The sequence below is a fragment of the Bombus affinis genome, chromosome 18 (assembly GCF_024516045.1).
Source record: "Bombus affinis isolate iyBomAffi1 chromosome 18, iyBomAffi1.2, whole genome shotgun sequence".
NCBI classification, from domain to species: Eukaryota; Metazoa; Arthropoda; class Insecta; order Hymenoptera; family Apidae; genus Bombus; species Bombus affinis.
The window spans coordinates 4,631,557-4,657,717 of record NC_066361.1 but is presented as its reverse complement, the minus strand read 5'-3'; the positions used below and the strand labels follow the sequence as shown (position 1 = coordinate 4,657,717).

At 29.0% G+C, this 26,161-nt stretch overlaps 6 protein-coding genes and 1 long non-coding RNA gene across 20 annotated transcripts in view; 4 read left to right on the top strand and 3 right to left on the bottom strand.

The window, feature by feature from the left end:
* LOC126926553 (cyclin G) overlaps positions 1–26,161 on the bottom strand; it is a 46,735-nt gene that overhangs the window by 19,156 nt on the left and 1,418 nt on the right. For both annotated transcript variants that reach the window (XM_050742921.1, XM_050742922.1), the window contains exons 2-6: positions 24,545–24,792; positions 24,030–24,446; positions 23,694–23,948; positions 23,401–23,609; positions 23,196–23,266 (exon numbers count right to left, since the gene is read on the bottom strand). In XM_050742921.1, the coding sequence (XP_050598878.1) occupies positions 23,221–23,266; positions 23,401–23,609; positions 23,694–23,948; positions 24,030–24,446; positions 24,545–24,664 (1,047 nt within the window). In that variant the 5' untranslated portion in view covers positions 24,665–24,792 and the 3' untranslated portion in view covers positions 23,196–23,220. The remainder of the gene's footprint in view (positions 1–23,195; positions 23,267–23,400; positions 23,610–23,693; positions 23,949–24,029; positions 24,447–24,544; positions 24,793–26,161) is intronic.
* On the top strand, positions 526–3,551 carry LOC126926552 (metallophosphoesterase 1 homolog). Of its 2 annotated transcripts, none has more exons than XM_050742918.1 (8): positions 526–937; positions 1,029–1,158; positions 1,336–1,545; positions 1,658–1,820; positions 1,894–2,025; positions 2,143–2,277; positions 2,353–2,584; positions 2,671–3,551. In XM_050742918.1, the coding sequence occupies exons 2-8, from the start codon at positions 1,142–1,144 to the stop codon at positions 2,841–2,843; spliced, it is 1,062 nt and encodes a 353-aa protein (XP_050598875.1). In that variant the 5' UTR covers positions 526–937; positions 1,029–1,141; the 3' UTR covers positions 2,844–3,551. The 2 variants fall into 2 exon arrangements, with proteins under 2 accessions (XP_050598875.1, XP_050598876.1); XM_050742919.1 differs by having other exon boundaries at positions 1,012–1,158.
* LOC126926556 (DNA polymerase beta-like) lies at positions 3,768–5,555 on the top strand. Of its 2 annotated transcripts, none has more exons than XM_050742926.1 (6): positions 3,768–3,988; positions 4,216–4,415; positions 4,502–4,662; positions 4,729–4,984; positions 5,085–5,280; positions 5,350–5,555. In XM_050742926.1, the coding sequence occupies exons 1-6, from the start codon at positions 3,922–3,924 to the stop codon at positions 5,442–5,444; spliced, it is 975 nt and encodes a 324-aa protein (XP_050598883.1). In that variant the 5' UTR covers positions 3,768–3,921; the 3' UTR covers positions 5,445–5,555. The 2 variants fall into 2 exon arrangements, with proteins under 2 accessions (XP_050598883.1, XP_050598882.1); XM_050742925.1 differs by having other exon boundaries at positions 3,771–3,988; positions 4,729–5,020.
* Positions 5,664–10,097, bottom strand: LOC126926544 (heparan-alpha-glucosaminide N-acetyltransferase-like). 5 transcript variants are annotated; one of them, XM_050742890.1, is made up of 12 exons: positions 9,949–10,097; positions 8,929–9,172; positions 8,710–8,834; positions 7,829–7,935; positions 7,633–7,742; positions 7,473–7,567; positions 7,294–7,401; positions 6,983–7,235; positions 6,610–6,907; positions 6,410–6,534; positions 6,156–6,339; positions 5,664–6,072 (listed from the first exon to the last, which is right to left on the bottom strand). In XM_050742890.1, exons 2-12 carry the CDS (start codon positions 9,058–9,060, stop codon positions 5,894–5,896), a joined length of 1,716 nt encoding a protein of 571 aa, XP_050598847.1. In that variant the 5' UTR covers positions 9,061–9,172; positions 9,949–10,097; the 3' UTR covers positions 5,664–5,893. The 5 variants fall into 5 exon arrangements, with proteins under 5 accessions (XP_050598847.1, XP_050598848.1, XP_050598849.1 ...); XM_050742891.1 differs by lacking the exon at positions 9,949–10,097 and adding an exon at positions 9,789–9,930; XM_050742892.1 differs by lacking the exon at positions 9,949–10,097 and adding an exon at positions 9,634–9,778 and having other exon boundaries at positions 6,610–6,892.
* On the top strand, positions 9,836–13,366 carry LOC126926546 (GDP-Man:Man(3)GlcNAc(2)-PP-Dol alpha-1,2-mannosyltransferase). 4 transcript variants are annotated; one of them, XM_050742897.1, is made up of 8 exons: positions 9,836–9,984; positions 10,969–11,193; positions 11,293–11,525; positions 11,604–11,821; positions 11,886–12,170; positions 12,255–12,514; positions 12,735–12,869; positions 12,969–13,366. In XM_050742897.1, exons 2-8 carry the CDS (start codon positions 10,970–10,972, stop codon positions 13,054–13,056), a joined length of 1,443 nt encoding a protein of 480 aa, XP_050598854.1. In that variant the 5' UTR covers positions 9,836–9,984; position 10,969; the 3' UTR covers positions 13,057–13,366. The 4 variants fall into 4 exon arrangements, with proteins under 4 accessions (XP_050598854.1, XP_050598853.1, XP_050598852.1 ...); XM_050742896.1 differs by lacking the exon at positions 9,836–9,984 and adding an exon at positions 10,072–10,220; XM_050742895.1 differs by lacking the exon at positions 9,836–9,984 and adding an exon at positions 10,703–10,825.
* LOC126926548 (RNA 3'-terminal phosphate cyclase) lies at positions 13,308–20,595 on the bottom strand. 4 transcript variants are annotated; one of them, XM_050742898.1, is made up of 9 exons: positions 20,250–20,311; positions 15,474–15,540; positions 15,023–15,175; positions 14,738–14,855; positions 14,340–14,664; positions 14,096–14,237; positions 13,888–14,027; positions 13,659–13,812; positions 13,308–13,582 (listed from the first exon to the last, which is right to left on the bottom strand). In XM_050742898.1, the coding sequence occupies exons 1-9, from the start codon at positions 20,294–20,296 to the stop codon at positions 13,364–13,366; spliced, it is 1,365 nt and encodes a 454-aa protein (XP_050598855.1). In that variant the 5' UTR covers positions 20,297–20,311; the 3' UTR covers positions 13,308–13,363. The 4 variants fall into 4 exon arrangements, with proteins under 4 accessions (XP_050598855.1, XP_050598858.1, XP_050598859.1 ...); XM_050742901.1 differs by lacking the exons at positions 15,474–15,540; positions 20,250–20,311 and adding an exon at positions 20,460–20,595; XM_050742902.1 differs by lacking the exon at positions 20,250–20,311 and having other exon boundaries at positions 15,356–15,504.
* Positions 15,145–15,867, top strand: LOC126926573 (uncharacterized). The gene is made up of 2 exons (XR_007714684.1): positions 15,145–15,339; positions 15,447–15,867. It is a non-coding gene; the product is annotated as an uncharacterized LOC126926573 (long non-coding RNA).

The following is a 26,161-nucleotide window of genomic DNA, read 5'->3' as shown; positions in this document are numbered from 1 at the left end:
ATTGAAGCAAGAAATCTAATATACGTAAATTATATATTAAAGATAAAAAATTATTGTGTCTATGATTTCTCTAAAGAGGAATCAAGAAATATGTCCATAGGATTATTAGTAATATTTTAAACAATGAGTAAAAGATACTTAATTTTCATGTATCATGTGTAAAATTTCCTACTTGTTCACTTATTTTCTTATTCGAAACATTTCTTATTAGAAACATTTAATTACGATAAACTAAAGATATAATACCTATTAATATTTTATTAATGTTATCTACATTTATACTTAATATTAATATATAATTTTATTAATATTTTAATTTTTTATTATATTTAATACTTACAATATTTAATATTAAACCATTAAGATACTCCCACTGAAAACGAACATAATAAAATCGCATGATTGTTATGAAATTATGAATGACGAGTATAGAATAAATATAATTGCTATTACATATGACTATACCATATAGAGTGCGTAAGCGAGCTGAAAAAGCAATATAGAAATAGGAAGAAAACGTTGCATAGGGGCGTTGTTCTACAAGGCCTTGTGCTTTGTAGAATAACGCATGTATATTCATACAGTAAATATGTAGTGTAACACCGATGAATGAACTACGTCAGCATACATGCCTGATTAGACAAAAATATAAGGAGCCTTTATGCAGTGTTTTCTTTCTATTTTTTATCGCATTTACTTACACGAGTATATAACTCGTATAGTGTACTCTATCTTTATATCTCTACGTCTATGCATGTGATCATATCACTATTTCCATCTATAGTGAATTATATACTGTTTTGTAAATATCGATTTTTATTTGAATCAAGCATGATTCAAAAGGTATCAATGTGTATCGTTCCATTTTTTGTACGGTTAAATCAGTTCTACAGTCGAGTAGTAGACTATCGCGTGGTTATCCATACTGTTTAACGAGGTAGATAAGCGCATGAAACAGTAACAAATATACTTATATATTTTCTATAATTGTATAACCCTTTAGTTAATTAGATTACCGTATTTTCTAGAAAAACGAAACCATGTCAAAGATTTTCTGCACTTCGAAGGATATAGTAAAAAATGTACTAATCTGCTTTGGTCTTAAGATTATCAATGCTATCAAACATTAGAAATCTTAGAAATGTTACGACGAAACAGGTAAAATGCGTTCATTATGATGTAGTCAATATCAACGATGTACATTATATTTAACTAACTTTCTGACAAAATATTAGAATCGTAAAATGATGCTTTATTATTTTTATATTATTAATATTCTTTTGTTTATTTTGAAAATTTTAATAAAACGTTTGTTTAACAAATTGTACTATATAGATTGAAGAATAAAGCGATTGCAATTGGTCTTCTGGTGCTGGCTGTTGTAATTTACAATGAATTTTCAGTGTATGATATACAAAAATTAAAATGGTCAGTACGAGAGTGTTCAGAATGTGTCAAGGTGCTGCTCGTTGCTGATTCTCAGATATTAGGTCAAAAGAATGAAAATTATTTTGGCTCGTGGATAGCACAATGGGATAGTGACAAGTACGAATAATGATTAATTTGTTTATCGAATCATGAGCCTTATACAAATTTGATGGTTCTTTTCAAATGTAAATATTGACCTGAATTTTGTTCCACAGTGTCTTATTTGCAGGTACTTGAAGAAAACATTTTCTAGAGCCTTAGACCACTCTAATCCTCATGTTGTTATATTTCTTGGAGATCTTATGGATGAAGGACATATTGCCAATGCAGAAAGTTTTAAGGATTACAAAAGAAGATTAGATTCTATCTTTGAAATGCCTGATCATATAATGGTATTATTACATATAAGTAATCAGCTAAATACCATTGTCCAAGATATATTTAAACATTTTTTTGTTTTACCAGAAAATTTATCTACCAGGAGATAATGATATTGGAGGTGAAGAGGATGTAGTTTCATCCAATATTTATAACAGATTTAATTTTGCATATAGTCAACCTGACACTTTAGTTTATAAGACCGTAACATTTTTTAAGGTAATGACAAGCATATATTTGTTCATAGGAGATTGTACATGTATATATATATATATATATATGTAAATATATATTGGATTATATTATATATAGTAATATGCATATTTCTTGTTCTAGGTGAATAGATTAACCCATACAATGCCAGAAGCACCAAAAGATGCCTTCCTTAATGATTATGCAGAAAGAAACACAACAAACGTAGTACTTAGTCATATGCCTTTATTATTTATGCCTGGTACTTTCGTCCAAAATGTATGTGATATTTGTTCATTTATTAGACAGTGATGTTATTTTTAGTTCTTGTTAATAATTGCATTACGATATTAGGTACTGAAAGAATTGTCTCCCCAAATTATTTTTACTGCACATGAACATAAGGCCATGCATATCAGTTTAGATCCAGTAACAGATCAATTAAGTGACATTTGGGTTTTATCTCCTTATGAAACTCTAGTACATTCATTAAGAATGGACGTAGGTGATATTCACGAGTTGCAAATACCCACATGTTCATACAGAATGGGTACTCCTCATACGGGTTATGGACTTGTTTACATCGGTAGAGAAAATATAACATCGTGTTCATTTATGAAATTGACAGCTTTTTTTTTCTTTTTAATTATATTTCTTCTTTTTCATTTTTAGATACACAAGAGAAAATGATAAATTTTACAATTTTATGGCTCCCAGGAAGATTTCCTCAATTATGGATTTACGTTTTCGTTGGAATATTTATTTTAGCTTTTAGTGTTTGCACGTGTATTTCTAGTTATTGTGTAAAGGGTCGTGCAGCATATAGTCGTATGTCTTCAATATAAAGCAGCATATAATCAAAAATACATAAAAAATACTTAAATATTGAAAATCTGAAATATGATAACTTGACATCAGAGATGAGGTATAAAGATCCGTCCAATGTAAGTGATTCTGTTACTATCCATGTCAAGTTTTGAATGGAATGGTAATTTGATGTTTAACAAGGAAGATTTACTTATTATCAAATATCAATAACGTAATTCTTAAAATATGTTCCTAACACCTAAATATGGTTAACACTTAAAAACGAACAACTTCATTCGTGGTATGTTCATGGCTTACATAAACCAACTATTTGTTAAATTTAGTATTTAGGAATAGTATTTTAACACGATGCTATATTTATTTGTTTTTCGTTTAAATAAGTTCGTAGTTGCAAATTACAAGGCTGAAGTAATATATCTTCTGTATAGTGTGTAAATCCCTTTTTTACCCATTATAATCTATAGTACAATATCAAATGTAAACGTAAGTACATAAAGTGTCATCTATATTGAAAATTATATATATTAAAAATCATCTATATTGAAAGTCATCTATATTGAAAGTCATCTATATTTCTCCTGTTTAAATAAATTAAAAGAGATTATGATCGCTGTATTAATATAGCAGAACATTGTTAATTTTTTTAGAAGAGATGGTTTATATTTGTGTGTGAAAATGTATATACGTTCGCCCAAAATATATAAATATAACATGTTAAAATTTGACTTGTTATTTTTCATTTTAATAATATCCAACTATTATTTTATTCATACAATTATGTAGATTATGTAAAAGTTACGTAATATTAAGTTTTAATACTCAGAAAAGAATTTATTAATCGTGAAATGGTTAATTTAATGTTGTTATATTTCTTGAATCTTTCGAAAAATTTCGCCAGAATATTTGAAATAGAGACAAAATAAACGTTCAGTCATTGGTCAACATCCACATGGATGTGAATTGTGAAGTAGTATTTATATAGATGTATACGTAAACGAGAAACATACGTAAACATACGTCAGTTCCTTTTTGCGTTCTTTTGAAATAAAAAAGTTAATAAATTAAACGTTTGTATACACAATTGTATTCAATAAGATGGGGAAACGAAAGGCCAGTGATAATGCAGGAAGTCCGAATCAAGATTTATGTGATTTTCTTATGGGTAAATTATTTGTTATATATTCTGTATATATATATATTATTAATGAAACTATTATCGAAAGTAATAAAAGTCAAAGTTTCAATTACTTAATAAAGGTATACTTTTATTTGCCATTATTTGTAACCTTAGCGTTTGTATTATAGAAAATTTAGAATTATTATTTAAATATTTATAACTATCACATACAATTAGTAATTGATGTATAAATTTACATAATGAAATTACAGAGTTAGCAAATTATGAGCGGAATGTTAGCAAAAATATTTATAAGTATAATGCCTATCGTAAAGCTGCAAGTACCTTAAGTACATTATCAGAGAGAGTAAAAAGTGGCCAAGAAGCAAGGAAATTACCAGGAATTGGAGAAAAAATTGCTAAAAAAATTGACGAGTTTCTTAGTACTGGAAAGTTACAAAAGTTGGAAGATGTATTTATTTTAATTTATTTTTTTAGTAACAAAATATACTTTAGTTTTTCTTTTTATATTGATTCTTAAAGTTGTTATTTTTACAGATTAACAAGGATGAAAGCAATGTTGCAATTAATTTATTGACTCGTGTGTCCGGCATTGGACCTACAAAAGCTAAAGAATTAGTAGATAGTGGCATTAAGACTTTAGATGATTTGAAGAAGCATCAAGAAAAGTTAAATCATCACCAAAAAATTGGACTCAAGTATAGAATAATCAGATGTATAGTACTTATTATTTCTTCCTATAATAATCATAAGTCTCTTTTTAGATATTTTGAAGATTTTGAAAAAGGAATTCCTAGAAAGGAGATTGAGCAGATTGAAAAAATTATAAAAGATTCTATTGTAAAGTTAAACAAAGAATATGTTATAACTATTTGTGGAAGTTACAGGCGTGGAAAAGAGGAAAGTGGAGATATTGATGTTTTGTTAACACACCCTACATATACATCCAAAGAGAAAGAATCAAAGAAAAAGACTTCACTTAAAGATGTTGTGGAATGTCTTGAAAAAAGAAAATTAATTGTAAATACAATATCTCTTGGGCAAACAAAATTCATGGTACATTAATCATTTAATTCAATTTAGACAAAGAAATTATGTTTGAAAACATCTTTAATTTTAGGGCGTCTGTCAAATTCCCAGTAATGATAAAAAACCATTTAGGAGACTTGATATCAGACTTGCACCTTATGATCAATACTACTGCGCTGTACTTTATTTTACCGGAAACGATCTTTTTAATAAGAGTATGAGGGCGCATGCTTTGGAGAAAAACTATACTTTAAATGAATATACGCTAAAACGTCTAACACCTGAAGGTATATAATTAAAAGCGAAAATTTGTTCAGTATGAGTAAATCTACATATTTATATTACATATAATGTAGGAACTCCAGGGGAGGCAGAAAAAATCGCATGTGAAGAAGACATTTTTCGAATTCTCAAATTACCATATAAAGAACCAAAAGATCGAAATTCATAAGTAATGATATTTATTGTATACGAAGAATTATAATATATTAGTTATTTGTATAATATTTTGATTATTTATCAAGTAAATTATTAAAATTTAATTGTTAAAATAATGAAACAAGGATTTGTTCACTGTCTTTATTTATAAAAATTTAATATAACTTTAATAACTTTAATAACTATAATAACTTTAATATAACTTTAAAATAATTATTTAAAACTAGAATAATTACCTTTTTCCCTAATATTTATTAATCAATGTTAACAATGTTCTCAAATATAAATGTGTTATTAATTCTTTTCTTGCATTATTATATTTCTTTGCCTATAATACAGTTATCTAACATTTCTTTTTTGTTCTATCAAACGTAAAAAAGAAAGAAAGTCTTATAGCACAAAAAAAAATATTTCATTTATGTTAAGGCTATGGTAAATATTATTACGCTAATAGATATACTTTTAAATAGTTATGATAATATCTTTCCTATAAAGAAGATATGCAATTATTGCCCATAAAGTTGTTGTCCATAAATTCATAGTCAGAAGAGAACCATGGGTAGGATGAGCGATATTCCATGCCCATGGGAATAAATCTTTTGTCAAAACGTGACCAACGTACAGAAAAATTGGATTTATCCCTATGAAAAACAATAATTATATAGTTTCATATAAAAAAAGAATATTTATTTATATAACAGTTTCTTTTTGCATTAATACATACCAGCATAAATAAAAGGAGCTCCACTCCAGAATTGTTTATAGTCAATAAGAAAGTATAAAAGTGCATACAACAAAAAAGCAAAACTAGAACAAGTCAGAACGTACGATAATGTCATCATTCTTTTGCTAACTGGAATCACTCCTCCTTCGCTTTCGAAATTGCATAAAATTCCAGCAATAATACCCTAGAAAATAATATTTTTTGTTAGTGGGAATTACTTTGCCTTTCGAAAAAATTTATTTCTGTCAACTCACTGTAAATACTGCCCATAAGAACCACCTAATCAGCCTGGCATTACCCTGATAATACAGCAATAAAATTTTGCCAGCATGAACTCCCAAATAAACAATAAATATAGCCGATATAGTGTTCATCAGTCCTGCAATTTAATTGTCTTCATGGATATTAAATTATATACAAACAATTTTTTTATAGACATATATAAACAATATACCTTCAGGGTCATAACGTAAGATTTGACCATAAATAGAGTCTGTTATTTTAGAATATGTATGATTTCCAAAGATCAATCTATCTATGTAGCCAGCTGCGCCAGCGGTGCAATTCATGTACTTTCCACGATAATGATATTTTCCACCTGGTCCAAAGTAACCCGTCGGACAATTCGGTATATGGAGGAAGAATGTAATTAATGTGTGCGTAGTCATAATGCCTGCCATAATTAACCATTGAGGCCAGCTATCTAAGATGTCTCGGAATATGGCGAAACGGCCGAACTGGAGTAAGATATCCTAATGAGTAATTTTTGTAGATACCAATTAGATAAATGTAAAAACTATATTTAACAAAAATGATTATATTCAAACCTGAGAATGAGGTTTCATGAAGATTGTTTCCAATATGGCGCATACGAAATACGACACAGATAGTAACTGAAGAACACCAGGAAAACGAAGATCGTTTAAAGATTTACTATCAATTGAATTTAACATTAATCCGAGAAGAATCAATATTGCTGATCGTCGAAGACAACATAACGTTATTTTCACGCGTGATGTTGTTAAACGAAGTTCTGCCCGTTTTGAGATTGTTATCGACATACCCATAATCCATGCAAACCTACAAGTTATTTATTGTACTTTTTGGAAGATTAAACATAATATATATAATTACTTACCAAGGAAGTATTAAATCGGCTACGGAAAGTCCAAACCATGCACTATGATTGAAGAAAACGTACTTTCCTCCTCCATTATTGACAAATATCATCAATAATATTGTAATTCTGTAATAATATAAGTAATATGATATCTAAAATGGCAAATACGCGAGGAACAAACAAAAATATGAAAATACCCTCTAAAGGCGTCTACTGATTGTATTCTACTGCTGAATTTCGTAACTCTAATTACTGGATGTGTTGTATTCTCTTCTTGAAGTCTATTCAAATCCTAGAATAATATTAAATTAAATAAAATGGAATGAAATGTACAATAATATATCAAACTATACCTACATCATATACATTATTGGGGGACAATTTTCCTCTTATTACTCGTATAATAACTTTAGATGTTGTCCATGTGACTGCTAATAACATATATATCATAAATGCTGTCAAAATTGCTGTAAAAGAAATTTGTTAGTATTAGAGTTGTTAGTATTTTATGATAAACCACAATTATGGAAATGTATTATTAAATATTACTTACGAAAGTAGCTATTTGTTGGTTCATGTATTACATAAATATTAGGACATATATTAGCATTTGATATATTCCATCCATAACTACCATATTCCTTGAAGGTGTAAGTTGTGCTACAAAAATGGTTGGAAATAAATACATAGTTGGATGAAAGTGCATATCAGATATATACAGATAAAGTGTTACAACCTATTTTCTTAAAAACCATAGCAGATGGTAAATCAATTTGGTAAATTAATTTTTTTTTAATATCACAATACAAGGGGACTGTTTATTTATGGTACAAAAGATTTTTCTGAAACAAAATTTTCTGGTAGCATTTAAAATGATGATGTTCACTTCTAAACATTTATAACTTATGAGTACAATACTTATAACAAAAGAAGATATACAGAGAAGAATACTAAATGCCTGTAAATCTATAACTGCAACAATATTATTAAATGTACGAAATAATATCATACAAAAAATAAATAAATGTTTAGATGTCAACAGTTTCCACTTTGGACATTTAATAAAATGAATTGTACCTTAGAATATATCTATTTTAATTATCCTTTGATGTCTCTGCATAGTCTCCCTTTAGATCTTTTTCTTGTTATAACTCTTTAATTACGCAGAATAATGAAAAATGCTTTAAGCAAATGTTTTGCAATCTCAGAAAAGCTATCCAACTGAACAGAAATTAATATGCATTCGATTTAAAAAAAATGAGGGGGACTTCCATCGACCCCCTAGCAGTCATCTTAGAAAAATCTCTTGCTCTAAAAATAATCAGCCCCCTTGTACCATTGAAATTAAAAAAAAATTAATCAATATCAGCTATGGTTTCTGAGAAAATGGCTTGTAACACTTTTTTTGTTCCTATAAGAAGAAAGGATACTTACTGACAATATTCATAATTTTTATGTGGTTCAACAGTTTGATAATATATGTGTAATGGGTATTTTGTGCTTATTATCAAACTTGTATTACTTTTTGGTTCTAAAGTAGCCAATGGGACACCAGTACCCTACAAATTAATAATTTATATATAATTTAGACATTACTAATTGTGTTTGATATATATAAATTAATTTCAAAATTGTGTATATATGAGTACATACTGTGTAAGCTTGCCATGCTATTGCATAGAAGATGACAGGATTAATATATAAATTCAAAATACTGAAACACGCTTGATCTATTCCAAGCGAAACATTTGAATTAGTACAAGAATTTATAGATGTGTCTATCATTTTGGAAAACTTGTTCCAAACTTGTTCACATTTGCACAAGAAATGATACTTTCACAAATTCTTGCTTAATTTGACCCATGTATAATGTACCAAATATAATGTGAAATCATGTCTGAAATTAAATACACAATGATATTAAAATAAATATACAAATTAATATTTTCATCATAAAGTATACAGAAATTATAACGTAAAATGAATTTTTCTAAATAACATACATTTTGATTCGTACAGTTTCCTAAAATAATCCATGTATTTACAAGCTAATCTATTTTGGTACAAATTGGAACTCTTTTTTCTTCAGAAAAAAATATCGTACAGCGATCAATTGAATTTGATAGCTTTTTAATACACAAATTAAATAAATCAATTAGATTTCAAATAAATGACAATATGACTTAGATCGAAAGACGTTTTCAGTAAGTAAACATTATGAATGCGTCGTAATCAATAAACAAATCATAACACGTAGAATGCACTCGCGGTGAACGACGCATTTCTAAGCTTAAAAAAGGACATGAATAATGCACGAGTTACATAAAGAAACAATATTAAAATGGATTGTTAATGTACCGTTGAACAGTTCTAATCACGTAATTTTGCTACGAATGAAACAAAAACTGCTTGTCCAATGTAGTTTCACTCAGAGAATATTGGAAGCACAGGAAAATATGGCGGATTTCCTCTGCTTTTAGCAATGTGGTGAAAATACGTATATATATACATACAAGCTGATATAAATGAAATATATATATATATAGTTGTTGCTTTACGCATTTCGTTTGATGTTTCATCGAATGCATTTGAATATTTACATATACGTCTATATATACAAGCTGGTCATATGTTACCGCGTAAATGAGTGTGATATGGGAATAGAAACAGAACCTTGAATTGATCTCCCTTCTCTCTTTGTCTAATCAGGTAAGCTCACTGACGCCGCTTGTTGATCGATGTTACACTTGCGTACATAGGTTACATACTGTACGAATGTGCTTGCATTATTATAAGCAAGAATACAGGAGGCTTTTTGCAGCGATCTTTTTCTATTCCTATATTTTTCGGCTTTTTCAACTTGTTTACGCACTCCTCTACAATATACAACAACATATTTCTATATCCATGGCGAACTTCCACCAATGAGATTTGAAAAGGGTTTGGTTAGTCTCAGAGATATATGAATTGAAATTGACACCTAGATTAAAGATTAAAACAGAAAGGAAATTTCCTCTCTGATTAAAAAAAGATTCAATTAATTTTATTTTTTAATTTCATTTCTTTCTTTTATATAAAGCTATAAAATAAAAGTGGTAAAATAGAATTTAAGCGACATAATTAAAAATTCGAAATGAAGTCTGTGTTTAATTTAAAAAACTAAATTTTTGTATAATTATATATTTCATATAATAGTAATAAAAATTATTTATTATTGTAAAGAACCTTTAATATATATGCAGAATGAATATTAAAACTCTTATGCTTTTAGATGATATTCTACTAAATTTAACGTAACACCTGCGAATAATATTGAATTCAAATGTCGTCTACTCTTAACAGCTATTAGTCTAGCCTATAATTAAAAGTAGAGACAAAATCGATGTAAATTAAAAAATAAAATTAGAAATTCGTATGTTGCAAATAAATAATTGTTAGTAAATTAAGATGTGTGTGATCAAATTAATCGATGGTTTGGTTGAAAATATTTTGTTACATTAATTGACATAAAACATTGTAAAAAAGCACGTGGCAAGTCAATTCGCTAAATGTTAGTGTTTTAAAAAACAAAAAATGAATTTTTATTTTCTCATGTAAGATTTGTTCCTCTTCCTTGTGAGAATATTATATTTTAGTTTAAAATCTTTTCTAGCAAATGTTATGTATATGTCTAACAATTTTGTATTCTTTCAGGATGCGTATGGTATTAAATATGTTGCTAGTAATAGTCATATGTAAAATATTATGTATATTTATTATTTTACCTATTTTATTAATAACATGGAGAAAGCGATATTCCAAAAGTCGAATGGAAAGATCACACAAGGAAACGGTTGTAGGTTTCTTTCATCCGTATTGTAATTCAGGTGGAGGAGGTGAAAGAGTACTTTGGGCTGCTATAAGTGCTATACAAACCAGGTATAACTATTTTAAATAAATTAATAAATTAAATAATAATTATGTTATTTACCATAACTTTAATTAATTATCGTATGTTTAAATTATTATTTTTATCAGATACCCTAATGTATGCATAGTTATTTATACTGGGGATCTTGATGCACATCCAGAACAAATTTTAAATAAGGCAGAAAAAGTATTTAATTATAAAATTGAGCATAAAATTAAATTTGTATACTTACATAGGCGAAAATGGGTGGAACCTTCAATGTATCCATATTTTACACTTTTAGGACAGAGTTTGGGATCAATTTGGTTAGGTATTGAAGCTTTAAATAGTTTTGTACCAGGTAAAATTTTATTTCATATCTATTTTAATAATTGTTTTATATATACCATAAGTTATGACATATAAAATATTGTTTTAGACATTTACATTGATACCATGGGTTATGCATTTACATATCCATTATTTAAATATATTGGTGGGTGTCGAGTAGCAACATATACTCACTACCCCACAATTTCAACTGATATGTTGAAACATGTTTATAAAAGAGTTATCTCTCATACTAATAAAAGAGTTATAGCTAGAAATCCATTTTTATCGGCAGCTAAACTTGTTTATTATAAATTATTTGGACTTGTATGTATATAAAGATTATTAATTAATTATGCTTTGACGATATAATTTACAACAATTACTTCAGATATATGGTTGGGTTGGCAGTAGGGCAGAAATTGTAATGGTTAATTCCTCATGGACCGAAGAACATATTAATACAATTTGGAAATGTCCATTGAAAACTCATAAAATTTATCCACCTTGCAATGTAAAGCACTTAACATCACTGCCACTTCTCAATGATGATGAAAAATGTAATAATATTCGTATAATATCAGTCGCACAATTTAGACCAGAAAAGAATCATCCATTAATGTTGAGAGCCATGTATGAACTTAGATCAATCGTTAAAGAAGAAATTTGGGAAAAAGTAAGATTAATATAATATAATGATATAAATAATAAAAGGTTTCATATTAGCAGCTATTATTGTAATATTACATGATCTTGCCAGATTCGTTTAATTCTTATTGGTTCTTGTCGAAATTTTGAAGATGAAGTACGCATGAAAGATATGAAGGATTTATCAAAACATTTTGCATTAGATGAAAATGTAGAATTTAAACTAAACATACCATACTCGGAACTTCTATCGGAACTTCAACGAGCAATGATAGGTTTACATACAATGTGGAATGAACATTTTGGTATAAGCATTGTTGAATGTATGGCAGCTGGATTAATTGTAGTAGCTCATGGTTCTGGTGGACCAAGGTAAAGTGTAATTAAAAATATAGTAATGTAATAGTCAAAGGATCCTCAGCTTTTGCAGAAATATATACCAGCAAAATTAAAGTTAAAGAAGAATTGAAGAAAAATATTACTTGGCTGAGAACCGTTGATATAGTCAATAAAATTTATTGCTAAAAATATTACTTTATAAAAATAAAAATACACAAATTAATATGTAATTGTAATATATGAATAATTATAGGGCTGATATAATAGAAACACAACCAGGGTCTCAAAATGGATTTTTAGCTACAGAAGCTGAAGAATATGCAAAGATTATGGCACATATTATCAACATGCATCCAGAAGATAGAAAAGCCATTAGGACAGTTGCTAGGTATTATTACTTTTTGCGTTATTATTTTTTAATAATAAATCATATTGATTAATATGAAAGATAAATTTACAAATGATCAGAAATAAATTATTTTTTTAGAGCATCCGTAGACCGGTTTTCGGACGAAATGTTTGAAAGAGAATTTTTACGAACTATAGAACCATTTTTTAGACAAAAACAGGAATGATAATTCTTATTAAAGTATTTATTATGATTAGATGTATACCTTTTTAACATATTTTTGCTTCCTCTATAAAACAGAAAACATCATAAAGTTATTCATCTACTGATTGAATAAAAAAATATGTACATAAATATTGCAAAAAAGAAATAGATATAATCAAATAAGAAAAGGAACAGATGTTATATAAGTTCTTTGTTATATGTGTTATAATTATTCTTGATAAAATAAATAAGGTACACAGTAAGAGAACGCAATTAATACATGTACTATGCATTTTGCATTATACTTATTCTGAATATACAATTGTTACTTATTTTATATCTTTATTTTCATACCCACAACCTTCACACTCTAAGGTATAGGAATTATTACTTCCATCATTTCTATTTTCGCATAACTTAAATTGAAGATTAAACTGTTGTAAGACCAATTCTGCCACTTTTATAGCTGTTTCAGTGTGACAAGTAAGTTTTTTACTTCCGAGATTAATTTTAGAAGTACCCTTAGCTAAAGCCATCAAAATGATTAACTAAAATATACAAATAATTATAATTTATGATGAAAATAACAAATTATTTTTAATTATTTTATAAAAATATACATACTTGATCTTGTGCATGTTCGTCAACACAGGATCCTGCTAAAATTGTGTTCAATATTTCATTAGCTGCTTGTATACCTGGTGCTACTTGCTCTTGACGTCCAGAACCCAGTCCTGACCCACCAAAAACACATCCACTAGTCGTAGCGCACATTACACTGATGATATCGTTCATATTTAATTAAAAATATAATGTATAAAATTCATAATTTTTGGCTGTATCTAAATCTTACTTGATGCCAGACCCATTACCAATAGTTACAGATCTATCCTCTTTATAAACTTCGATATTTATAGGTGGCAATGGAATATTAGATTTATTTAAACCTTTTGTTAAAACTGATTTTACATCATTTGCCATTTTATGTGCTTCCTTTAAAACAAACAAGATATGTATCAAAGAAATATAATATTAAAATTATACAACTATATGATATATACCCTAATGTGAACAACACCTGCAACATATGCCCATCCTATTATTTCATGTGGAATTCCTGGATCAGTTAAAGTAATAGCTTTCAAAGTATGTACAGGTTTAATGTACAAATGTACCTCTCCACCTCCCTTTGGATAATAACCCCTACATAAATTGTTAAAAAATTAATATCTATAAATATCTATAGTTTGCAGCAAAATATTAAGAACAAAATAGCTAAATTCGTATCATCACATTAACGTATACCTTGTTATAACTCTAAAATCAAAATCAGCTCCAAATTTATTAAGTAATGGTCTGAATATTTCTGTAAAATATTCTATATGTGGTCCCATAGGAACGTTTGTGCCACCTTTAAGAATCAAGGTAACTGTATCCTTTCTTAAAAGAAAAAGAGCACAAGGTAAAGCTACTTGAGCTAACAAACAAATACAGCCAGCAGTTCCTGTATCTACAAAGAATGTGTGTTTTTTATCCATGTTTAACTGACCAGGTTTAAACTCTAAAATTGTTGATCCTATATGAGCTCCATAAACTTCTGCATTACACATATCTTTTAACAGTTCTACTCCTGTAATAATGTTCAATTCAAAAGAAAAACAAGATTAACAATAATCAAAAGTTATATTTTAACAAGAACATACCTTTTAAATGTTGTGCAGCAAGGCCAGGCTTAGGACGACCTGCTCGTATATTATTAATTTTAATTGGAATTTTATATAATGTACTCAGGCAAAGTGCAATTCTTAATACCTGACCACCCTAAACATAAACATTTTTTAAATTTTAATTAGGAATATTAAAAATAACATATTTCATTTCTGCATTCAATAATTTTTACATACATATACTTCTATAAATCCTAATTAAAGCACTCGAATTATCTAATGTTATACGATTTATAAAATAAACAATTTTTAAATACATACACCTTCGCCCAAGCTTCCATCAATTTGTATCGAAGACATAGTACGGATAATATAATCAAGTGTGCGAAATGTACGCAACACTGCGTAAAATAAATTTTTTACTAAAATGTTGCTTTCTTCGGAATCTTTATAGACGAAACTGAAGTTGTTTACCTAAAATATTAAAAAATCTAATATGTATAAACTGTACAAAAAATTCATTTCATATGATATACAAAGAGCATATAACTATATAATAAACATACTACTCTCTAGTACTACTAGAAAGGAAATCTCTGATATTAGATAGGGATCATTGAATCATATAATTCAAATATGTAAGTACGTACATACTTAGTATTATATTGTTTATAAAAATTAATGTACGTTAACTTTGCAATCTTTAATGTTCTTTTAAGTAGTGCGTTATGAATGAATTCTATAGGGTAATCCCAGAAATGAAAGTGCTCACGCTTATCGTTCCGGCTATTCTCAGATTAGTGCTGCCCTCAGCGCCCAAGTGCAGAAGATGTTCCACGCTATCATATAAAAGAATCTATTTAGTTCCATTATAAATGAAATATATTTGGTTCCACGCTACCACAGCCCATTTCATTATGTGGTTCTACGAAAATGTTCATACTCTTCTCTACTAATTAAATTTAGTTGCCTTAGAAAGAGAAACTAACTGTCTATTATGCTCTTTTTAGAGATGAAAAGAAAATTTTCGATTTTAAACGATAATGGATCAGTGGAATGACACAATGATTTTAATATATTTTCCATGCAAAATAGCGTTTTAGACATAAAATTAAATTTACTTTCCTTACGATAATGTTTTTGTTATAATAAAACCTAAATTTTATTTTAATAATAATTTCAGTAGTTTATTCAGAAGCACGAGGCTTCGAACACTCGTAGTTTTGATTTTCGCCATCCCCGGTTCCAGGAAGAGGAAGCTGAGATATCTGAGGGTGCCGTAAATTATGTGCCTTGCTGTTTCACGGGCTAGCAGACTTCAAGGGTTTTGCGACTACAACGCCGAAGGTATTCGAGTATTCTTCATAGAATCGTCAACAAGGACGGACGGAGTCGACTGTTCTGTGCGTTTTCTACCATTCTGAGTACACGTGGGGTCTCGAATAAATCGGGATATGTTTATACAAATAGTAGATTATATTTCCTTGAAATTCGCTTACATATCAGATGTGGAATTACAACAACGTGTTTTTCCGGCTGAAAAAAACATCGAGAAAGGTATTTCTTTGCGTTTCGTATGTGTTTGTATGCGTAAGACGGATGGAATTACTTCGTCAAATACTAATTGCAAAAGGGGAGTTGATTTCCGATTCCGAGAGAATTCATTACAATGTGCTCAATTCGGCCAAGTACCGTCATTTTATTATATGTGACAGTTTGATATTTACACGCACGAAGCATATATACAAATGAACGATGATCTAGTGTGACACAAATATAGTTCATACATTACAATGGGCGCGAGAAGAAGACTCGCTCAGATGAATCTGTAATCAAAATGTAAATAAACTTGAAAATCGCTGCCGGACGTACGCCAAAACGGAAACGTATTTGAGGGGATGAATATTCTCGTGTAAAGGAAAGTTTGGCGAGGAGTAGCCACGTAACACGATTATTTGTATTTACAAAAATTTGACGCATCAACGGTTCTCCTGACTTGATCCCTGCGACTCGTATGCAAACCTCTAGTGAAGTTCTAATAGTGTGAGTGTTTAATATGTGAAATACCGATTCTCAATGCATCGTGAAAATTCGAAAAGGACGCAGTGATCAGAGCGGCTATTACAGTGACTCGGAATAGGAATCTTCTTCACAGAAATTAATAGCAGAAGATAGAGAATTTTTTTTAAATTTGTGCTTCACAATTTGTCCAGCTGGACATTTGGTAAATTTTTCTAACTTTATTACTAAATAACATGTGGATGGCTACCCCCAGCGGGATATTATCTTCCAGTTTATCTATTTTATTTCTTTAGCCAGGTCAGTAGGATGTTTTCTTTTTAGTCTTCTTTTTGTATGGGTTTTGCACGTTTCAGCAGCCAGCTGGTTTGGATGTGTTGCCTTTCTTTCCTTGTATTTTTCTGCGTACCTGCCGATTTCTTCTTTGACCGTTGGTACCATGGGGCTATTGTTCTGAGTATTTTCACTTGTATTTTCACTCCAGTTTATTTATGTGGTTCATTGCTGTTGTCCCTTATAGTGCTATTCCGTACGTCTAAATTGGTTTTATTATCGTTTTGTATATTTTTAATTTATTTTCAATGTTGAAAAATATTGGCCCCCTCGTATGCTTTTCTTGAGGGGTGTTTCGTATCATAGATAGTGTAATATGGTATTTTCATGTAATTTTTTGCAGTGAAATGTGTTTCTGAAACAAGTAATATATCAATATTATTGTTATACAGAAATGCTTTAATTTCGAGGGCCCGTTGTTGTAGATCACTGGAGTTCCAAGCTGCTACTTTCAGCGTGTCCATTTCTAATTTTTACTTAACGTGTTTGTAAGTCGTTGTAGCTTCACTGTAACTTGTTGTGTTTGTTGTTTGAGTATTTTGTCTCATTTATCATTTTTGTTAGCATTTCAGTGTTTTTGATGGATTGCTTGAGCAGTTCCTTTATTTTTGTGACGTCGTTGGTGTTTCTATGGTTAGTGTTCGATCCGTGTGGAAGATAGAGATGCCGAAGTTCAGGCGTTCACTCCGAGCGTTCAAAACTTTGCGTTTTCTTGTAAATACATAGATAATTTCAGTCAGAAAATATTTTTTTACTGCAGTTGAGTCCCAACGAGTCCACAGTCGTCTAAAAGTATGTACTATCAAATGATATAAAATTTAATATACTTAGACTTAACTAATTAGTATGTAAATGCTATGGGCAAAAACATTTTGAAAACCAACCAGCAAATAGTATTTTGCTATAACTATCTTCCAATATTGATCTGTTCATGCTTTATCCCCTTAACTACTTGGATGATACCCCATAAGCCAATGACGTGAGTAATGTGACACGGTAGCTACTTTTCTTTCAAGATCTGTATCGCCTTGAGACAATATTGTTGAATTCCGGATGGTGGAAATTTGACAACAGGCGCTGAAAAGCTAGAGGCTTTATTCGTAACGGCTAACTGTGCGCTAGTAGCGATTGCAAAATTCTCTTTGTCTATTATGGAGAAGTGGTTAGAACCTAGTGATGAGGATGAGTAATATGGCCAGAACAACTGTCAGGGAGGAATGACAACAAAAAAGAATCGAAGTTTGGGATGATTCAGGAAGAGAAATAGATTAGGGTGTTTGTTGCAGTATGAATAAGGAATTGGTCAGCCAACTTCCCCCATTTTCTGGCGATCGTAGTTTCCGAATCTGCATACATTCTAAAATTTATCTTATCATTAATGTAACAATCGTTATCAATGTAGGTTTATTTTATACAGAACCTATGATAGAAGATTTGACGCTGTTGTCTTATAGGCTTAAATCTATGAGTATTAATTACATATAATTTGCAGTTATATATGTCGGAGATGAAAGGGACAATGGGGCCTTCCCTTTGGAATTTTTCGGAAAATCCCCAATATTTTAGTCTCTATAATTTAACTCGATTATAACTGTCCGAGATTTGTGATAATGAGCTTGGGCTCGAGGCGACAACCAATCGCTGAACGTAGCCGCGGTCACGTGATGAACGTTTTTACTTAACAGAGATATGGAGTAATTCTATAGCTCTCCTTAAAAGAAATAGTAGTAGCGGCGCGCGACAGTAAACATTCCAACGGTTTCTGTCCCGTGACTTACCACACACAGACCCTATTCTTCGGGCAAGTTGATTATTAGATGTCGATGCATCTCCACAGTACATGTTCAGCTAGCCTGTGAGCCGCTTTAAATCTTAGGATTTAGTTAATTAAGGTCCTTCAAACGGACAAACAGTCTATCCTAGCAGTCCCTAAATCTAGTACCTACTACGGGAAGATACGGGAAATCTGCTTTTCTCACGAACGACGCTTCCCGTTAGCAACTTTTTCTTTCCGTACGTCTAAATTGGTTTTATTATCGTTCTGTATATTTTTAATTTATTTTCAATGTTGTGTTTAGAATTTCGACTAGTTAACCAGTACATTTGTCTTCTTTTCATCCGTATTTTGTCTATAATTGATTTCGAATGTTGCTTCCATGTAAGTTGTGTGTTTAAGTGGAGTACTCGGTATTAACTTGCCTTGTTTGTGTTATGTGAGTGCCATTCAATTGGATATTTGGTGGTTTCCGTTTCCGTAATGTAAATGTATCTTTCTGTTTTTGTAATGTATGCTCTTGTAGTAATGTGACTGCTGTTTCTGGATTAGTGTGCCTAACTAGCACAGTCGTGTCGTCCGTGAATGTCAGTATTTTGCTGGTTGTTGGTATGTTGGCCATGTATAGCGTGTGTAATATTGGTCTTAAGACGCTTTCTTGCGGTATCTCTGCCTTGATGTCTTTGACTTCAGAAGACTTCTATTGATTGTGCTTATGAATTTTCCTTGATCGTACTTGCCACTATGCGATATCCAGCAATCTCCTAGCTGCTAAGACATAGGCAGAGAGTCTAAAGCCTAAGGCATATACTGCTTTAGTGGGCAATGTAAACATACACGAATACGATACACCATAGCACACTAGCACATTGTTCTTTCTTCTTTCCTGTCTTTTTTTCGTACCATCACGTGTCATTATCCTTTAATGTTCAGCATGTAAACAAAAGGCAGTTACTGGGTATAATGTCAGCTGAGCAATCTATCAATCACCTTTGTGTTAAGTTATCAATCTTAATATATATTTTAATTAGATTGTTAATAAGTTTTACTCAGTAACGAAAGTAAAATGGATAGAAACGTGAAATCTTATTTGTAGTTAATTTTTATTTGTATTTTTAACGTTTTTGTAAAAACGAATACGCATGCAAAACAGATATATTATCAACTACTGAAATTACATATTATTATAACAAAATATTATCGCGAGGAAAGTAAACAAGCAAAAAAGCTATTGTATATAAAGAATATATTAAAATCATTGTATCATTCTATCGATCCATTGTCGTTTGGAAGGAAAGATTTTCTTTTTTTTTCTAAAAAGAATAGAATAAACAATTAACTTTTCTTTCTAAGGCAACTGAGATTAATTATTGTGCGATTTTGCTCGGATAGAAAAGTATGAACATTTTCGTAGAACCGTACAATGAAATAAGCTCTTGCAGCATAGAATCACAGCGAGTATATCTCATTTGTGGTGGAACTAAATAGATTTTATATGATAGCGTGGAACACCTTTAGCTTCTGGCCACTGGGGGCAGCACTAATCTGAGAATAACCTTATAAATGTGAGCACTCGTTCCCTCTTTGGTAATACTATTCCCTAATTAATTCAAAGGTAGATGCGCCACTTACCGTTATTACTACTGATTACTTGATCACACTATCGTTTTCATTATAGATACATACACCATACACACACAAACTGCCTGCGCCTTAATATAAAGACGTGATGTCGGTATAATGTGTCTAACTAATGACTAATGAAAATGGTACAAAATATGTCACACATACCTACGACATTGTTACTATTGTTACCGTAATGTAGTTGGCGGCATTACCCTTAAATTAGTGAGAAAATCATCTTGTATGTTATCAATTATATTTTTATTTTCAAAATAGTATATCGCGTAGAAGTTACTTTGAAAACAAAGTATAAACATGCGCACTTTATATTTTATTTTCTTAATTATACTTTGAGGAAGATCTTTTAATCTTAGATATATTTGAATTTTATGTATATAATATATGACATTTTAGGTTTCTTTATAACGGACTTTTTAAAGTTAAAATAAAAATATTTGTCTTTTCTGGAATAATAACTCCTTAATATTTTGAAGCAACATAATTAATAAAAATATAATAAGTTGTGATCTATGGATCATAAAATTATTCAAATAAATTTATGACATTATTTATCTTGTATTATGTTTCTCATAATAATTATTATATAATAATTATATATCATATAATTATTATATAATAATATATAATTATATAATATATATAATTATATATATATAAATATAATAATAATTATATATCAAAAATAAGTAGTTTATAAAATATTTCTCTTAAATGTTTATTAACCTCATATTTAAATATAATTCTTTCGATATGAGATAAAAAGAATTGTATTTTATAAAAGATTATTTTATAAAAAACTTTTTATATTATACATTTATTTAGGTAACATAATATAGAAAGATATATTTACCAGAATTTTTATTTTTGATAAATTTTAGTATTAACGATATTGGCTGACAATTAATAATAAAATGTAAGACTCATATTTCAAGTATTTAACATCTAATAATTTGTTGCCATAAAATACTTTAATAATGAAAGTTTTGAGAGCATATAAATATTACTTATGGCTAACATAAACTACTTGAAAATATAAATACATAAAGTAAAAATTGATCTTTTTGTCTTTAAATATGACATTAATTTGTAATATTGTGGGATACATTATAAATAACATTTATATATATGTAATTAAGGAGTAAAGTAGTTTTTAAGCAATAAAAACATAATTATTTTACTTTTCTGGAACTAATTTTTTGTTTTATTATCTAACAATTGAATGAAATATTACTAATATATAAGTCATTTATACTTCATTTGAAGTTTCGTTTATTTTATGTTTTCTGTATTCATTTTAATGCCATAAGAGTGATACAAAATGTAAAAGACAAGATAATGAATTATTATAGACGAAAAATTTAATTATTAAATGCTTAAGACTATTGTGGTTAGATTTCAGTAATTTGCCACATTTAAAAACTATGTCAGTAAAAAATCCTATCACAAATTGTGGCTTTGAAATATTCTTATTCTTAGTTTATAATACTATATATCTTAAATTAATTTTACATGTAATTATACTTTCACAGCTAATATTTTTTCTGTTGATTTTCAAAAATGTTCACTCAAAGCTTTCAAAATTGTTACTAACCTTTTGTGCTCTTAATTGTATTTATTCACAACATGTAATATATACATAATATTCTTGAAATACTGTCTAAGAATTTTGTACAAAAACATTATTTAATTTTTAAATTAAGTATGACCTACATACATATATTGAAGGCAATTGTTCCTTTTTAAGATTCTTTTAATTGCAATTTATTAAATATCGATAGCCAATTAACATATAACAAGATTAATAATTAATTATTAACATCGAAATAATATATCCACTGAAAGAAATGTGTGATAAGAGATGTAAAGATCACAATTTGATCACAAAAGGTTAAATCATTTAATGTAAATACATAGTTACGTTTCTTTTTCTTAACGAAGATATTCGAAACTCATTTAATAAAAAATGTCTTATTTACATTCATTCGTATGCTTCTTAGATACATAAATACAATCTCGCAACAAAACATTAAAGAGTAATTTAAATTTTGCATAATTTTCAGCATTAAAATTTATTAAACATTTTGATCATCCTAAATAATTTCATTCATCTTTTATAATTTACCTTTTTTAAAATAATTTTTTAACTTTATATTTATACTCACATATAATTAATTTCTTTGTGTTTTTAACGTTTTGCAAGTGTATGCATATATTTATAATATTCTATTCATAATATACGAATTATAAAGGACATTATATCACATTAATGTTACTACCATATGACTTGTTCATTTTCGTTTTACGGCACTCGCTCTCACGTATTTCATATAATAGCAATAACTGATAAATTCGAGAATGAAATTCCTCGTTCGTTTATAAAATGTATGATACAAGTAGAAAATATATATATGTGTGTGTGTATGTGTGTGTGTCTTTCAATACATTTCATATATGGAAAATCAAATTTTGACATAAAAAGAGGTACTTCAAATTGTTGCTATTCGACATAAATACATTAATATTTGTACTTTCTATTTAACTTTTAACAAAATTTATTTTTATTTTTAAACTAAAGTCTAATTTCTTCTCTTGTTCGGTATGTTGAATAAATATTAAACACCTGTTCAGCACCTTAAAAATAATCCACCATCACATATAGTTGTAATATATTCCGCGTACTTTACTAACATTTATAGTTATAATTGGTATGATAATATAGTAACTCACTTTAAGGCCTCAATACTGCCACTTAACGCCTCTTATTTCCATGACGTCGACCGAACTTACGATTTTTTCTACAAAAAGGAAGTTGTAAATCTATTAATATATATAAAAAATATTTGTTCAAATTATCGAAATGCTTAGTATTTATATTCAATTTAATTCCTAAACTTAATGTTATGCAAACATACGAGCATAGAAAGTATACCTAATTTTACTCGGCGAAGGAACCGGAGTGTGTTCGGCGATAACAGGTAATACAGAAGTAAATTTGTCAGTTGGACGTAAAAGACGTGCTGTACGAGAAGATAATCTCCATATCAGTCTTTGCCTGTGAGGGGTTTGCTCCTGAGCATTATATTTGCTCAATACAGCACCCACAGCTTCATGTGTAGAAAAGAAGCTTGTATCTGAAATCTACAAACGCAATATACCAATCATTTATTGTTTTACCTGTTATATTTACAAGATTTAAAATTCACTAAATTATTATAACGTTACCTTACATATTTTCTGAAGTTCTATAGCAAAGTCCAAAAGTCTGAGCATTTGATGCCTTGATGTTACAGATGTATTGATAGTAGAGGAACTAGGAATAGCAGTAGTAGATATGGGAATATCTGTATTAGTATCTAATCGGTTCACTGCACCATCTAAGTATGTGCAGAGTAGAACAAGTGCTACTTCCGACGACTTCAAACTTGCACAATTACCATCACATGCAACCATTTCTAACCTAAGTAGAAGCTCAGATTCCTAAAATAAAGCAATGAAATTGATATATCATTATATTAATATAACCAAGTCTTCTATTTTTACATAAATAAAAATAATTACCGTTACAATACTGGTATACATGTCTCCTAGCCCTAGTTGTGATGCGATTGCAAGAAACATTGCATTGAATAAACGAAGAAAAGTTAAAGATGTAACAGGTTGAGTACCAGGTGCCCATTCTAACTTATTCCGTATTACTTCTGACATACGTTTAAGATCACCTCCAGTGCATTTGCACTGAGAAATTGAGACTAAGTGGTCAGCATCCAGTGACTGTGCTAACTGAACAGTAGCTATGTGAAAAGCAGATACACTGATACATGCCATATATTTTGGTCTTGCTTTCATTTTTGTTAAAAAACGGTCCATTAAATTGATGGCAACAAAGAATACATCCGATGGTAAATCATACCATACTTTCAAACACCTTAAAACATGGGCTGATCCATCACGAGCTCCAATTGTTATGTCATCATTCTGAAAGGAGAAAAAAATATTTCATATAAAACAAAATTACTTATAATATTTTACAGATATCCAATTGTTCTATTATTTTATATGATTTATATACATACTTGTGATATATTAGGTAACGGAAGGTTAGGTTGATACTTTACTTCAAGAACCAAAGCTTCTTGCAATTGTTCAAGTAGCGGGTGGATTGCATCCGGTACAGGCAAGCCCGATGTGTCCATTCCTGCAATGTGTGACTGACAGCTCACTACAGCAATAATTAAAAGATAAAGCAATGCAAAATATGTGTAGTGTGGCTGATGATATGAATGTCACACAACAAGAATGGCGCAGCTGGCTAGCCTTGTATCTATAAACAGAAAATATTTATATTAAAATTATTGTTTAAAAGATCTGTTATTGTCTAAATTATTATGTTAAAGATAATAAATACATCTGTTTCTAGAATGTTGAATTAAACGTAACAGTTTGTGATAAATAACTTATTCTTTAATAACATAAATATAGTCGAAAAATTGTATAAGTTGCTCAACTATTTTAATAAATTACAGAGAAATAACAAATATCAGAATAGTTTTTTTCTTTAATACATTATAAGAAGACCATATTTTCTTCGTGACAATTGTTCCTATATTATTTTAATACTCAAACTTGTAAAAAATTTATTCCAGCTTTTTATTTTTACTTCTGTTCTTTGCTATTGTGTAAGGTGTGCGAGTTTGCATCCACGCGCCATCAATAGATTTATATACTTGAAAGTTTCAAGAATGTACTAGAAAATCATCTATATATAATTCGAAATAACTTCGAGCGCTTTCGATTTTGTTCTTTTTCTTTTATATGATTCCATTTTTAAAATAAATTGAGTCAAAATTCTTTGCCGTGATAATATTTTTGTAGAACTACAGCCATTATAAAATATTTAAATATATTATTACAAACGGGCTGAATTTATTATTTTTGGTTTAATTTAAAAGAATTCAATTTAGAATAGTGTCCTATTTTATAAATAGCGCTTCCAAAATCATGTAAACAAAATGATAATGTAATAAAGGTATAGAATTACAAAAAAAAATCGAATATTGTAAAAATATAAGACATAGATATAATAAGGAAATAGTTTTGCAAAATAAGGTAAAATAATATAACGATAGTTTATAATGTAATAATAGGCTACTGTAAAATAATTTTCGAGAATATTCTAATGCCAAATATCGAATAGAAATGTGTAATTTATTTATTTGGTAATACTTAAGTCGTATTATTGTCATATATTATCAAAACGACAAAACGAGAAGATATATAACCAGCTGATGCAATGTACTGTTAGAATTAAAAGAACTTAAGTGCGTCTAAGTCTTCGATTATTTGTATCATACGTCAATTCAAAACGAGCCAAAAATGTCCAAATAAAAATATTTTCAATTAAATATGTTAAATATAAGGAAAAGTATCTAACTGAAATTAAAAGTTCAATGCAAATTTGTTCTGAAACATGGATAAAATAAAAAAAAATAAAAATAAAAATATTAGTTTTGGAAAGATATATGTATAAAAACTAAAATCACATATTTACATATATATGTTTATAAAGATATAAATTCCACTGACCCGAAAAGCTGTTTAAACACTACTATATTGGTGATAGTAATTAGCAATGAAAATATGCAAACGAACCATAAAACAATATATGAAATAATGGTTTAGTTCATAATATT

Bases quoted from the DNA above. Each gene is read 5' to 3' on its own strand.
- LOC126926552 (XM_050742918.1), top strand. The intron at 2,026-2,142 runs GTAATGACAAGC...TTCTTGTTCTAG, and splicing joins AGACCGTAACATTTTTTAAG to GTGAATAGATTAACCCATAC. The intron at 2,278-2,352 runs GTATGTGATATT...TTACGATATTAG, and splicing joins CTGGTACTTTCGTCCAAAAT to GTACTGAAAGAATTGTCTCC.
- LOC126926556 (XM_050742925.1), top strand. From the start codon at position 3,922: ATGGGGAAACGAAAGGCCAGTGATAATGCAGGAAGTCCGAATCAAGAT. The intron at 3,989-4,215 runs GTAAATTATTTG...ATGAAATTACAG, and splicing joins TTTATGTGATTTTCTTATGG to AGTTAGCAAATTATGAGCGG. The intron at 5,281-5,349 runs GTATATAATTAA...CATATAATGTAG, and splicing joins AAAACGTCTAACACCTGAAG to GAACTCCAGGGGAGGCAGAA.
- LOC126926544 (XM_050742890.1), bottom strand. From the start codon at position 9,060: ATGATAGACACATCTATAAATTCTTGTACTAATTCAAATGTTTCGCTT. The intron at 8,835-8,928 runs GTATGTACTCAT...ATTAATTTGTAG, and splicing joins TAGCATGGCAAGCTTACACA to GGTACTGGTGTCCCATTGGC. The intron at 7,236-7,293 runs GTAAGTAATTAT...AATAACTTGTAG, and splicing joins GCCGATTTAATACTTCCTTG to GTTTGCATGGATTATGGGTA.
- LOC126926546 (XM_050742894.1), top strand. From the start codon at position 10,849: ATGAATTTTTATTTTCTCAT. The intron at 10,869-10,968 runs GTAAGATTTGTT...GTATTCTTTCAG, and splicing joins ATGAATTTTTATTTTCTCAT to GATGCGTATGGTATTAAATA. The intron at 11,194-11,292 runs GTATAACTATTT...TATTTTTATCAG, and splicing joins ATAAGTGCTATACAAACCAG to ATACCCTAATGTATGCATAG.
- LOC126926548 (XM_050742898.1), bottom strand. From the start codon at position 20,296: ATGAGATATACTCGCTGTGATTCTATGCTGCAAGAGCTTATTTCATT. The intron at 14,028-14,095 runs GTATATATCATA...TTTGTTTTAAAG, and splicing joins CAGGTGTTGTTCACATTAGG to GAAGCACATAAAATGGCAAA. The intron at 13,813-13,887 runs GTAAGATTTAGA...CGATATCATCAG, and splicing joins GGTAATGGGTCTGGCATCAA to TGTAATGTGCGCTACGACTA.